Below are 12,700 nucleotides of genomic sequence, written 5' to 3' on the forward strand. Positions count from 1 at the left end.
TTTCTTGCACTAACGCATCGTTTCGCTTCAGAAGGCCTGTGTGGAGTAGTTTTATGATGGATGGATGCAGTTGTTTAGGCTTCAAAAACAGGAGCACCATTCACTGACACTATACAGCTTAGAAGGCAATTTGAAATATAACTGCGACTGTGTTCGTCTGAACGAGGAATGTCAGATACACCTAGGATGCCCTGAGGGTGAGTAAATAATGGGCTCATTTTAATTTTTGGGTGAACTATCCCTTTAATTCTGTGACAGAAACAGGCATCCATAGTTACTTGCAGATGTTTTTGTAATTATTTACCAACAATTTTTCTCTACACAATTTTTTTCTTTCTAGTGTTGAGTATTATAGGCCTACAGAGGAAATATTAAGTTAGTATTCAACCCAGTTCTACTGTGCAAACTGCTTCGAGCTGTAATCCGTCAATGTTTCTTACTTTTTAGTGTAAAACACGAACAGTTGGTCACCACTGTTTTCTTGCCCATGTAAACCAGAGTGGGAGCTGATTGCAGCTTTTGTGCTTCAGGACTGAACGCCTGAATCTGTTTCAGGCTCTGGGCAGAAATAGAGCACAGTAGCTGAGCTAAACATAGTCAACAAACTTCTGCCAGCCCAGCCTGGTTTAATATGGCAGCTGCGCTCTCCTGACAAACCAGTCTGAACAGCACGGGCATCATGACTGGCCCACCCCGGTGAACAGGTCTGAAACTGAAGTGAATAAGAACTACGCCACCAGGAAGAATGTGATTTGACTAAGATCTTCACTCAAACAACCCTTATAAATATGCACTGCAGTGCAATGCTTATTATAGTGTCCATCAAATAGCACTGCTATAAAGCCACTGTAAAATAATATGGACCTACTCTGGACTCTTTAACCCTGTAAAGGTTGACACATGACATAATCCATTTTTAATCTTAAAAAAAAAAAAATGTTTTTATGACTCTTATAGTACTAGATATGAATATGGAGCTCATAGTTGATGAGAAAAAATACCTGTTTCATTAAGAGGCCCAAACTGAGCAAAATATGCAATTTGGTGCAGATGCTGAGATTTATATGGAAAAAAGATGAAATTCTGATGAGACATAGGATTTTGCAAATAAAGACATCTGTAACTTTGAGAGAGCAACAAAAAAAAATGCGATGAGACATATTTCATGGAGTTAGTTTATTGCCATTTGTTGCTTTAACTTGGGCAGGTGGATCAGCACAAGATCACAGTGGTGGAGCATGAAGCCCTTCTTACACGAGAGGGATCCTGTTAGATAGATGAGACACTAACACACATGGTAGAGTTACCTTAGCTTTACTAATGTTAACGTTAAAAATGGACAGCCATGGTTACATCACAGTTTGTTACAAACCACAAGAATGAAAGACATCAGTGAGCTTATTACCAGGTCAACTGTGAGGTTTCAAGACAGTATCGTCACCCAAAGCTTTGGACTCTCTCATTAGATGGTCCTCTCGAGGGCTGCTTTATCGTTTGGTTCTACTGAATCTGTAACCAAGTCTTTGGAATCAATGAACAAAGGCTAACTGAGTTAATAAATAGACACTGCATTCTGAGTGTAGTCTGAGATTGATTCAGCTGTGATTCTACTGTGCTGTTCACCATTCCCTTTAAGGACTTTGTGTAATTTTTCCTCTAGATCTCGACAAACATTCAGCAAACCTTCAGTGCAATGATACTGTCGAGAACATTTGGCAGAGCACAAGAAATGACATAAAACATTTTTTTCTTCTTTTGTTAACTTTTTTTTTCTAGATGAACATTTCTACATGTAATCACTATTTAATCATTTATCTACTGACCAACCCAGGCTCTTATTCGGACGGATAGAAATGAATCTTTCTGATGTTAAAAATTAGTGTTTGATTTGACAGATTTTTTGTTTGAAGTTTGACTTGTTTAAAGGAATAGTTCACCAAAAAATAAAATTGAGCTGAAAATGTACTCGCCCTCAGGCCATCCAACATGTAGATGCTGTCAGAATAAGAGCTCAAAGAGCTGATAAAAGCATCACAATTGTAAAACCAAAGTTAAAACATCTTGATGGATTTGCTTCTGACCAATACAGCTTTTTGCTTAAAAGACATTGATGAACTGGAGTGGTGTGGATTACTTTGATGTTTTTATCAGCTGTTTGGACTCTCAGTCTGACGGCACCCATTCACTGCAGAGCATCCATTGGTGAGCAAGTGATGTAGTGCTACATTTCTCTAAATCTGTTCCCTGAAGAAACAAACTCGTCTATATTTTGGAAGGACAAAGAGTAAATTTTCAGCAAATTTTTGAGTAACTATTTAGTCCAATTTGAGTAATAGGTCAATGAGTAAGGCCTTTGGTAAACCAGTATCTCAAAATTGGAAGTGGTGAGGGGTTAACTTAGTCTCAGATGTCTGAGGGGCACTTAGATCATTTCATTCTCACTACAGACAGTCATAAAGGCATGTTCAACTCTATGGGAACGAATGGATGTGCCACTAAAATGGACATTTATGCTTAAAGTTTGGGCACCCCTGATAATTATCATAATAATAATTCACAATCTGCTGGGCTTTGGAAGCAGCAACTTAATTTAGATATATCTTGATACCTTATGAAGACAGTAACATTTCAGTTTTGAAATAAAAAAAATTGAATCAACAGAAACAATGCAATATGAATCAGAACAAAAACACACAGGTGCAAAAATGTGGGTACCCAATCAAACAATAGCATCAATTTTTAGTAGCGCCACCTTTTGCTGAAATAATCACCTATAGATGCTTCTTTTAGTCACTGGTAAGAGGTAACTGGTTTCTCCAATGATGTACAATGAAAACCAAATCGAGCTGGATTCTGGGTGGTCAGCAGAAAATACTGGAGTTTAACACACACAATCTAAAACATTTAACAACCGCAGCACTTGATATTCTAAATAAAACAATTTTGTGTGCTATCTCTCGAATGCTTTGCAGCATTTCACTAAGAATTCCCACTCCATGTTATCAACTTTATCAAAAGTACATACAGCATCAAATGTTAAAATATAGCACACAAATATCAATATGTATTTATATTTATATGCATATAAGCAAAATAATAGCCTTCACAAAATAAATCTCTGATTTATTTTACAGTATGTAAATCACAAGAAGAAAAAAAAATGCTTTCTAACATGATTAAAAAGTGCTAGCAGATTATTTTAGGACAATGTGCAAATATATTCTGAGGCCTTACATTATGTAGTCTAATTTGTACATTCTGATTACATCTATAATGTTACAATGATTTAGTGTTTGAGTTGATTCTCCTACAGGGCAGAACTCCCACAGGTCGGAATGAGGCCGGTTTTTTCTTGGTTTAATCTTGGCTATTTGTCTATGGGTTCTCAACTTAAGACAAATAAAGGCAAAGTTTGGCAACTACATGTCTATAGTTCACCTGCGGACACAGGCTTTACAGCAGAACAACAGAGATCAAGATCTCCGCTCAGATGTTCAGCATTCTGCACATTGGCAAAAAACAAAAACAAACACTTGCTGCATCTAGATGGAAAACATTTCAAATTGTGGTTTCAAAAATCTGTCTTTTGATTTATCTGTAATATTCCCACTATGGTCAACATGGTTTCAATCTGTAGAAAATTGATAAAGCTATAGCAATCTTTATGATAATATGCATTTCTGCGAAACTCTACAATGTTGTATTTGCACTTTGACTTTTTTAAATAACTTTTTTTTTTTTAAGTTTTCATTATATCAGGGAGCATACTAATACTGGCACTCAAAATGTAGAACTGAAACTAAAATTGTAAACAAATATGGCATGAAACGTTGCTTGCAGCCCATTTTAATTCACTAATGTGATGTTATTCATTGTGAAACTGGAAAAATTATTGATGGCATTGTGAAAAATGAATGCTTCATGTTGACTTTAACAATTCAGTCTTTAACAAAATGCAACTTTTGGCTCACAAGCACCACGTTTGAAATCTTGCCTGTCTTGATAGAAACTCTCTAGATGTTTCCAAACATGCATCTCTTGATGTGCAGGATAGATCGAGCACACAGTACATTTCAGCTGAACTAGGAAGTTATTGATTTTATTTATGGCAACTAAAACCATCTCCTGACAAGCCTGAGCAGAGATGGACATCACGCTCTGTTTGGCACTTACAGTAAACGCTGTGATATCATGCACTAGGAATTGAGGTCACCTGTCTCAGATGAAGACACATCAAACAAAAGCTATAGAAATGATTTCTCAATATTTGGCAACTACATGTGTCAAATCTACACATTTAGTTTGATTGTTAGATCTGTATCTGTTTTTGCTGATCAGTTAAACATATATTAGTGAATTTTAGTTTAAATATGCATGAGATTTTATGAATTTGAAAACGCTTATTGCTAATTATCGTCTGTACTAGGCCACTTTAAATCAAGGATGCATTTGCAACAAATTTTTTTTTTTTACATTTTATCCATGTGCTTCTTGCTCAGTTTTGATGCTCGTGTCAGTGCAAAGAGACCCATATCACGTTCAGGAAAGTGGCCTGTGGGAATTCTGCCGCTCTGTGAAATAATGTTATAGGCTACACTATACTGCCCCCTCCAAAGACATGCTGATTTCGCCCGGCAAGTCTTGATATCTGCAATAAACTTTGCACATCGTTTTTTAAAAATCATGTATATAGTTTGCAGTTTCAACAGGTGGAAGAGGAAGAGCATCTGGAAATGTGCATGCTAGAGGATCTGTTGTATGAAACAAAATGTAACTGTCAATTTCCATCAGCTGTTTTAAGACTGTAAGATGATGCAGAATTCCATAAAATGACAAAAAAAAGAAAGAAAAGAAAATACTGATGATTTCTTCAACCAGCTTGCCTTAGGAGGGTTGTCGTTGTATTTCCCTTTGATCTACATAACACTCTCAAAAATGATCACCTTGTTCTCCTCCGTTCCAGGAGACAGAGAGGCCAGGCTTTTAATGTCAGTGTCAGGGGCCATGTATTCGAGGTGATGGGCTCCCCACACTGGTTTGGTCAGAATTTCCCAACGCTGCGTGAAAAACAAAACACATAATTAATGAGCAACATGCTTATCTGAAGCATTCTGAATAAAACCAAGCTAGTTTAGAGAGGAAAACTACAATTTACTGTAACTGTGAGAATAGCAATTCATGACAATCAGACTAAACTTGTCAACAAATCTGTGCTGACATTTCCATTCAGAGCATCAGTAGGTGTTCCCACATTATTTTTTAGGACTGACAAAGTTAACATGTTAACACATGCAAATAATAGGTTACAGTTATTTATTTATAAACCAGATGCAGATTTATTCTTCGGACAGTTGTTCTTTTGCATTGTTTTTCATTTAAATAAAGCAGAATTAAAATCAACTATAATTATTAGATGAAAAAAATTTAACTTAAACTTTTGATAAATCTTGCTTTGGCAACTACCTGAAATAAAGTCTAAAATATTTTAAGTTGAAAAATTTAAATACACAGACCATTACATGACATGCAAAAATAAATAAATAAAGAATATCAATTATTTTCTTATGATTTATTAAATTATAAAATTGTATTTAATTTATTTTCTTCCCCACATCATATCTGGAACACTAAACTAAAATTATATATATATATATATATATATTATATATATATATATATATATATATATATATATATATATATATATATATATATATATATATATATATATAAACTATAGAATACTATAAAATAACAAAATATAAACAATAATAGTAGAAATAATATTAAAACAACACAACAGTGCTCAACAAATGAAATATCAGCAGTTTCATTGACTTCCATATTTTCATTTCTTGTTTGCTGCGATGCAGTTTGAGAAATAATAATCTGATTGTTTTAGTCCGAGTGAGGAAATTTCCCTCTTGCCAGTATCCTTCTATAGATAAGAGCATATTTTCCTAGTGTCATCCTCACAAATTGCTAAACCCCCAAATAGCATTATTTAGTTTTTTCCTAATGCCTTATTGCACTATAAAAACATGAGATTAATCCCAATGACTGTTTAATTAGTTTGACAGCTCTATTATTTTCCATTTCCTCCAGCATCCTGTGCTAGTTTTTCTACACATACATGCCACAACCCTCAGCTGTATGTCAGTATTCAGTGTGTGTTTGGAAGCAAACATTGAGTGGGTGAGGCATTGTGGTCTATCTGACAACTGTTAGCCTAGTTACTATAAATACACACATCGCTTTCTCACAAGTAATTCTGATGCTTTCCAGTGAGGTAACTGACCCATAGACAGCTACATTCATTTGCTGTTTTGTACTGTTTGCACTAACTGCTGTTTTTGCAGTTGATACTCAGAATTTGGATCTCAAAATAAACACACCTACTCATTTCAATGCTCTCCACACCTTTCATATATTAGTGGAAACAGAGCAGTGCTTTCAATAGGTTGAAATGGTGCAAACCTCTCTGAATGTTCCCTTGGCTCCAGACAGCTTGTAGACAAAGCTAACGGGGATACAGAGCATGGAGGAGAGAGCCATACACCATCCGATCACCTCGCCCCACCACGGGTACACATACACATTGTTGTAGGTCAGAGGCTTGTAGTTCAGCAGATGAAATAGGAAGATACCCTGAAGACATAAAGAGCAATGACATCCATATCAGAGTCAACAATCTGATTGAAAAATACAGCGTAACGTCTTTTTATATCGATTTTAACCTTGTTCAGGTCAGTTTGACCTACATAAACCCCGATTTTCAAATTGCATTTATTTCTTCTTGACATTTTGTAAAGTGTTCATATTTAGAGTCATGAATGAGCATGCAAAGTGTTGATACGTAGACATGTTTTGAAAAGGCTGTACAAATTTGTTACGACTTTTGTGTTGTGGGTCAAATTGACCTCCATTGGTTTCTGTGTAATTTTCCATCCGAAACTCAACTTTGAAAATCAGGTCAAAAGTATTGTAGCTTTCTAAACACTTAAATATGAAATACGTGACACACTTTATACACATTATGAAATTTAAGACTCACTGTTTATTTGAAACTGAAGACTTGTCCTCAGAATCATCCAAGGAAAATTCACTGTTTTTAGTTGTTAGATTTTTGGATTTTAATTATTACAAAAAAGCAGAAGTAGTACAAATAGAAAAAAAATGTTACTTACACTAAGTACAATTAATGTTAGATACCAGGGTTGTTATAGTTCACTAAAACTTGAAAAATAAAACCATTTTTGTTACTTGAAATAAAATATAAGAAACTTATTTTGTCATTTTTCTAATTTTTAGTTAATCTTGATGCACTAAAATAAAGTAAAAATGAAATGAAAATTATAAAAGTTATATTTACAAGTTTAAAAAAAGAAAACTAATGCAAAAATGGCAAAAACACACCATTACTAAAACTTTAATGAGATTTAAAATGAAAACAGAAAATATGTTTCAAATTCTTTTTCAAAATATATATAAAAAAGAAGCTATAATAGTATCTAAATGATATATACTCAGATGGTCATGACAAAAAACTTTTTTTTTGTGTGTCTTTTTAGTGCAGCTTATTTTGAACAAAAATATATGGGTCAAATTGACCCTTCACACAATAGAAATAGACAAGCTACAACAGGTTTTCTGTGTTCACCAAGAATCTTCACAACACAAAAGTTATATCCAGTTTTTGAACAAAAAAGGAGGGGTTAAATGGCATAAATATTGACAGACATAACCACTTTTGAAACAGGTGGGAGTATTTTCCAGCACTCACCATGCAAACACATGGAGTTATAAAGGACCAGCACCACTTCATCCATGGGAATGGCCGGTAACCGATCATACGGGCAATATCATCCATGAACCTGTCAGCACCTGCACACAGCGGCATGAAGTCAGCGCTCTTTTGGGTGTGTGGAGCATTAGAATATTAGAACAGAGTTACTGCCAGCACAGGGTCCTACATGCTAGTCTAACGAAAGTACTCATGATATACTGATGAGACAAGAAATTGGAAAAACAGCTGCATGAAGAGATTCTCACCATAAACCCACGCGACAACCACGCATTCCCAGAATGCTTGCCACAGTAGGGTCATTCCACTGGCTGAGTAGTAGTCAAACAGCTGGAAGACGTACATCCCTCCCTGTAAACGCAAATTGATATGAAATGACGATAGACCCTTTTTACTTCATAAATGCCTCACAATCAGTGCATGTTGTTCTCTAGAGAAAAAAAAACACAAAAAGTAGAATAATATAGTGGTGTAATAAATATATACAAGCATAGAAAAGATTGGGGTTGGTACGATTTTATTTTTTTGAAAGAAATTCTATTATGCCAGTCGAGGCTTTGCAGTAAAAATATTGCGAAATATTATAACAATTTATTTGAATATATTTTAAAATGTAATTTATTCAGGTGATGTCAAAGCTAAAATTTCAGCAGCATTACTCCGGTCTTCACAGTGTCACATGATCCTTCAGAAATCATTACATTATGCTGATTTGTGCTCAAGAAACATCTCTTATTATTATCAATGGTAAAAACTGTGATACATTTTTTGATACGTAAATAGAAAGTTCAAAGAAACAACATTTATTTAGAAAAGTAAAACTAAATATTATATGAGACTTGCTATTTCAAAATTTAGGACAAAAAAAATATTTTATAAAACAAAAAAAAACTAAGTAAAAAAAAAAAAAAAAAAAAAAAAAATATATATATATATATATATATATATATATATATATATATATATATATATATATATATATATATTATATAATAAAAACATTTATAAAACAAAAATAAGCCACAATAGATGAGGGTAAATAGGTTGCAAGTACCAAATGTTGCACACACACACACACACACACACACACATCCTATTATTTTCCCATATTCAAAAACTAATATGAACCAATAATATCACAGGTCACTGATCAAATCCCTAGTTCCCCCCTACATTATTAATATTTGGTTTCACCCTGAAATAAGTGTCATATGCATCATGAATGTTGTTTTATGTCGTCTTTACACAACAATTTGTACACTTCATCTGTGAAAAACAAATGAATCAATATCACTAATGCTACTTGTCAGGTTGTTATTTTCATTGTGATTCTCTGAAGTTTTCTTGTGTAAACCCTCACTGTGAGCTTTATGAGTCACATCACTCCCACATACAGCAAGAAGAAAGATCAGCCTCTGGATGAGAGCGTGACCATCTATCACCCAGAGAAAGGTAATTAGATAAACCATTATATTCTTATCTGACTAATGGAGAGCCACGCGACTGATGCTGATATTCTCACAGCTGATGAAGCGGTGTTTTATTAAGAGGACTCACCTGTGTAACCATGGAGATATCTATAATGAAGCATAATAAACAGCAGATCGCCACAGCGATTTCGCGCTGATAGCGCATGTAATACTTTCCAGGGAAAAGATCAAGAATGCCAGTTACGAAACCCTCCACACCAACAAACTGAAAAAAAAAACAAAAAAACAGTCAGATCTGTTATTAATGGGCTCACTTCAAATCAAACTCAGAATATTTCCAGTTGCATGGTGATGTTTTAATCAAAAACACACAAGGGTAATCCTCTGCCAAATGAAAAGAAAATGTCCTCTGACAACTGAAATAAAAAGTTAGATTTAATCATTTCCACATTTGGAACTTCAGATTCATGGCAGTGTTATTTAAGTATCATTGAGATACTATTATAGTTTTTATTAATATTTTGAATGTTTAATTCTGTTTTTAATTTTTTCTGTTTATTTTTCTATTCATTTTTATTTTAATGATTTAATTGTTTTAGAATTTCTTTTATTTCAGGTAATGTTTCCTACTAACAAAAACTTTATTTCAACTATATATATATATATATATATATATATATATATATATATATATAGTATTAAAATATTATTTTTTAATTTATGGTAATATTATAGTGTTAGTTTATGAAAATATATTTTCTATATGTAAGATATAAATAAAAATAATAAAAAGACAGTTGTTACATTTTTCTCGATCTGATGGCATTAAAAAAAAAAATTCATTGTCATAATCGTAAAAGCAGTAGTCAAATACATTTTCATTAATGTTCTGAAACTATGTTTAGATTTTATTATTAATAGATTTTTTCCCCCCAGATTTTACTGAATAATTTAACAGATTTCTGTGGGTGGCATTTCAAACTTCGGCCATCAATATCATATAAAAACCACACACACGATCCTTAAAATGTCTGCATGTGAGCTGACCTGACTGTCCAGTCCTAGCAGTAGCAGCATGATGAAGAATAGGGCAGCCCACACCGGAGCCACGGGCATCATAGAAACGGCTTTAGGGTATGCTATGAACGCCAAACCGGGGCCTGCGGGGAGAAGAGGAACATGAGAGACGTGTCACCATGGGCTACAGGCCGCCCACAACTCAGACACACAAACACACATACAGCACCAACGGAACAGAGAGAGGCAGAACTCAATCAGAGAGAAAGAGAGAGAATGAGAGATAGAAGCACCTGGATGAGGTGAAACGAAGTGATAGCTCGTGGAAAACAGGGGTGCGGGGTGTTCATTTTTCCTACTGTTTACTGTTTTATATTGCTCCTCTATATAGAAGGCAGGTTTGGATTAGCCATTTAGTTGTTAGAAATCTTTGTTCACTCCATTCTAATGCTTCTCACTGGAGATGAACTGTAATGTTGTGTAGGCAGCGTGTCATTAGAGGCGTGTAAGTGCATGCTAACATCGAGGGTGTCTTAATCTATTAGCGTCATTAGTCATCTGCCATAACACTGGTTTCACAGCACACAAGTCCACAAATTTACAATACTGTTAGTTTATGGCAGACAAATTTAACAAGCCGGTTAAGCACAAATTTAAGTCTAGAGTTTGTTATCTGAAGCATTTTGTAAGTTGATTTGTGTCCTAAAATATAAAGGGACAAATAAAGCTTCTGCTAAATGAAGAAATGTAAACTGAACTGAGTCGGCTGATAATTGTTTAAGCTGCTTAACTATTTGAATCATACTGAACTAAACACTTAAAGGGGTCATATCACATCATTTAATTTATTCCACTGATGCGGTTTGTAAAGTTATTCACAGCAAATTAGTCATTGTTTAGTTCATTTCCATGATAAATGGGTTGTTTGTGCCTTTAAGAATTCTATGTATGTATCCTCTGCATGTGAAATGAGAAGCGATTTCAGCTTTGTTTCCATTATGGTGTTTAGGGGCTCCATCCATTAAAAACAGCCTGAATTACACTGAGAGATTGGAAAGAGCCGCTCAGACTGTTCTGAAATGATCAGGGAAGTTGAGATTCTTCTGTTTCACACAACAGGCTCAACACATGCTTTAAAATATGTTACCCTGGACCACAAAAAAACAGTCTTAAGTCGCTGGGGTATATTTGTAGCAATAGCCAAAAAAACATTGTATGGGTCAAAATTATATATTTTTTTTTTATGCCAAAAATCATTAGTGTATTGGTTAAAGTTAATGTTCCATGAAGACATTTTGTAAATTTCCTACTGTAAATATATTAAAACTTAATTTTTGATTAGTAATATGCATTACTAAGAACTTCATTTGGACAACTTTAAAGGCGATTTTCTCAGCATTTTGATTTTTTTGCACCCTCAGATTCCAGATTTTCAAATAGTTGTATCTCAGACAAATATTGTCCTATCATAACAAACAATACATCAATGGGAAGCTTATTTATTCAGCTTTCAGATGCTGTATAAATCTAATTTTCAAAAAACTGACCCTTATGACTGGTTTTGTGGTCAAGGGTCACATATTATCTATAGATTTTACTCTAGTTAGCTCTTCAAGTGTTTAAGAATAAAAATATATATAATTCCTTGTCAATATTACATTACTGTGACCAGACGGTCATGTTATGGGTGTCAACTGATGTGTTGAAATATTATTAACATAATATAATTATTATGGTAATATTATAGCAATAGTTTATAATTTTTTTTACTCTAAATAACATTAGAATTAAAAAAATAAAAAATCAGTGGATATATATTCTTGATCCGCATTGAAATTTTTTTTTTTATACATTTTTTTATAAATATTTTTCGGAATCTTAAAATCAGTAATCAAAGACATTTCCATCAATGTTCTGATAATAATTTCAGATTTTATTTTAGATTTTACTGAATAATTTTAACACATTTTTATGTGTGGCATTTTGAACTATGGCAATTAATATCAAAATGTTTTCATGTGAGGACTATTAAAAATACACTTCAGTCGCTGATTTCTTATGTTGAGATTCTTCTGATACAGAAGATTCTGCTACAGAGAACATATTTTACTCTAGTCAGCTCTTCAGGTCTTTAGGAATAATAATATATCATACTTCATCAATATTGCATTACCATGACCAGATAGTCAACTGATGCTTCAGTCAGCGTTGATGTCATGAGTTGAAATATTATTGTTATTAATTTATGTTACTATTACAATATTAGTTTATAGATAAACCTTTTCTTCTTGCTCCGATAGCATTGCAGATAGATAGATATATAGATAGATATTCATGTTGCAATCTTGAAAGCAGTTATCAAATACATATCCATTAATAATTTTAAACCTAACAAATTTCTATGGGTGGCATTTAAAACGCTGGCAATTAAAATAATATAATAATCAAA

The 12,700-nt window shown here is 33.6% G+C and overlaps 1 protein-coding gene across 2 annotated transcripts in view; it reads right to left on the reverse strand.

Moving 5' to 3' along the window:
• Positions 1-1,161: 1,161 nt before the first annotated feature.
• Positions 1,162-12,700, reverse strand: part of LOC109083269 (sodium- and chloride-dependent creatine transporter 1) — a 34,938-nt gene continuing 23,399 nt past the window's right edge. Inside the window, exons 8-14 of one of the 2 annotated variants that reach the window (XM_042761747.1) lie at positions 10,282-10,394; positions 9,362-9,499; positions 8,053-8,155; positions 7,784-7,884; positions 6,478-6,648; positions 4,944-5,057; positions 1,162-4,751 (exon numbers count right to left, since the gene is read on the reverse strand). In XM_042761747.1, the coding sequence (XP_042617681.1) occupies positions 4,743-4,751; positions 4,944-5,057; positions 6,478-6,648; positions 7,784-7,884; positions 8,053-8,155; positions 9,362-9,499; positions 10,282-10,394 (749 nt within the window). In that variant the 3' untranslated portion in view covers positions 1,162-4,742. Of the gene's footprint in view, positions 5,058-6,477; positions 6,649-7,783; positions 7,885-8,052; positions 8,156-9,361; positions 9,500-10,281; positions 10,395-12,700 lie in introns of both variants that reach the window. The other variant, XM_042761746.1, reaches the window with a different exon arrangement.

The sequence above is a fragment of the Cyprinus carpio genome, chromosome A8 (assembly GCF_018340385.1).
Source record: "Cyprinus carpio isolate SPL01 chromosome A8, ASM1834038v1, whole genome shotgun sequence".
Classification (NCBI taxonomy): Eukaryota; Metazoa; Chordata; class Actinopteri; order Cypriniformes; family Cyprinidae; genus Cyprinus; species Cyprinus carpio.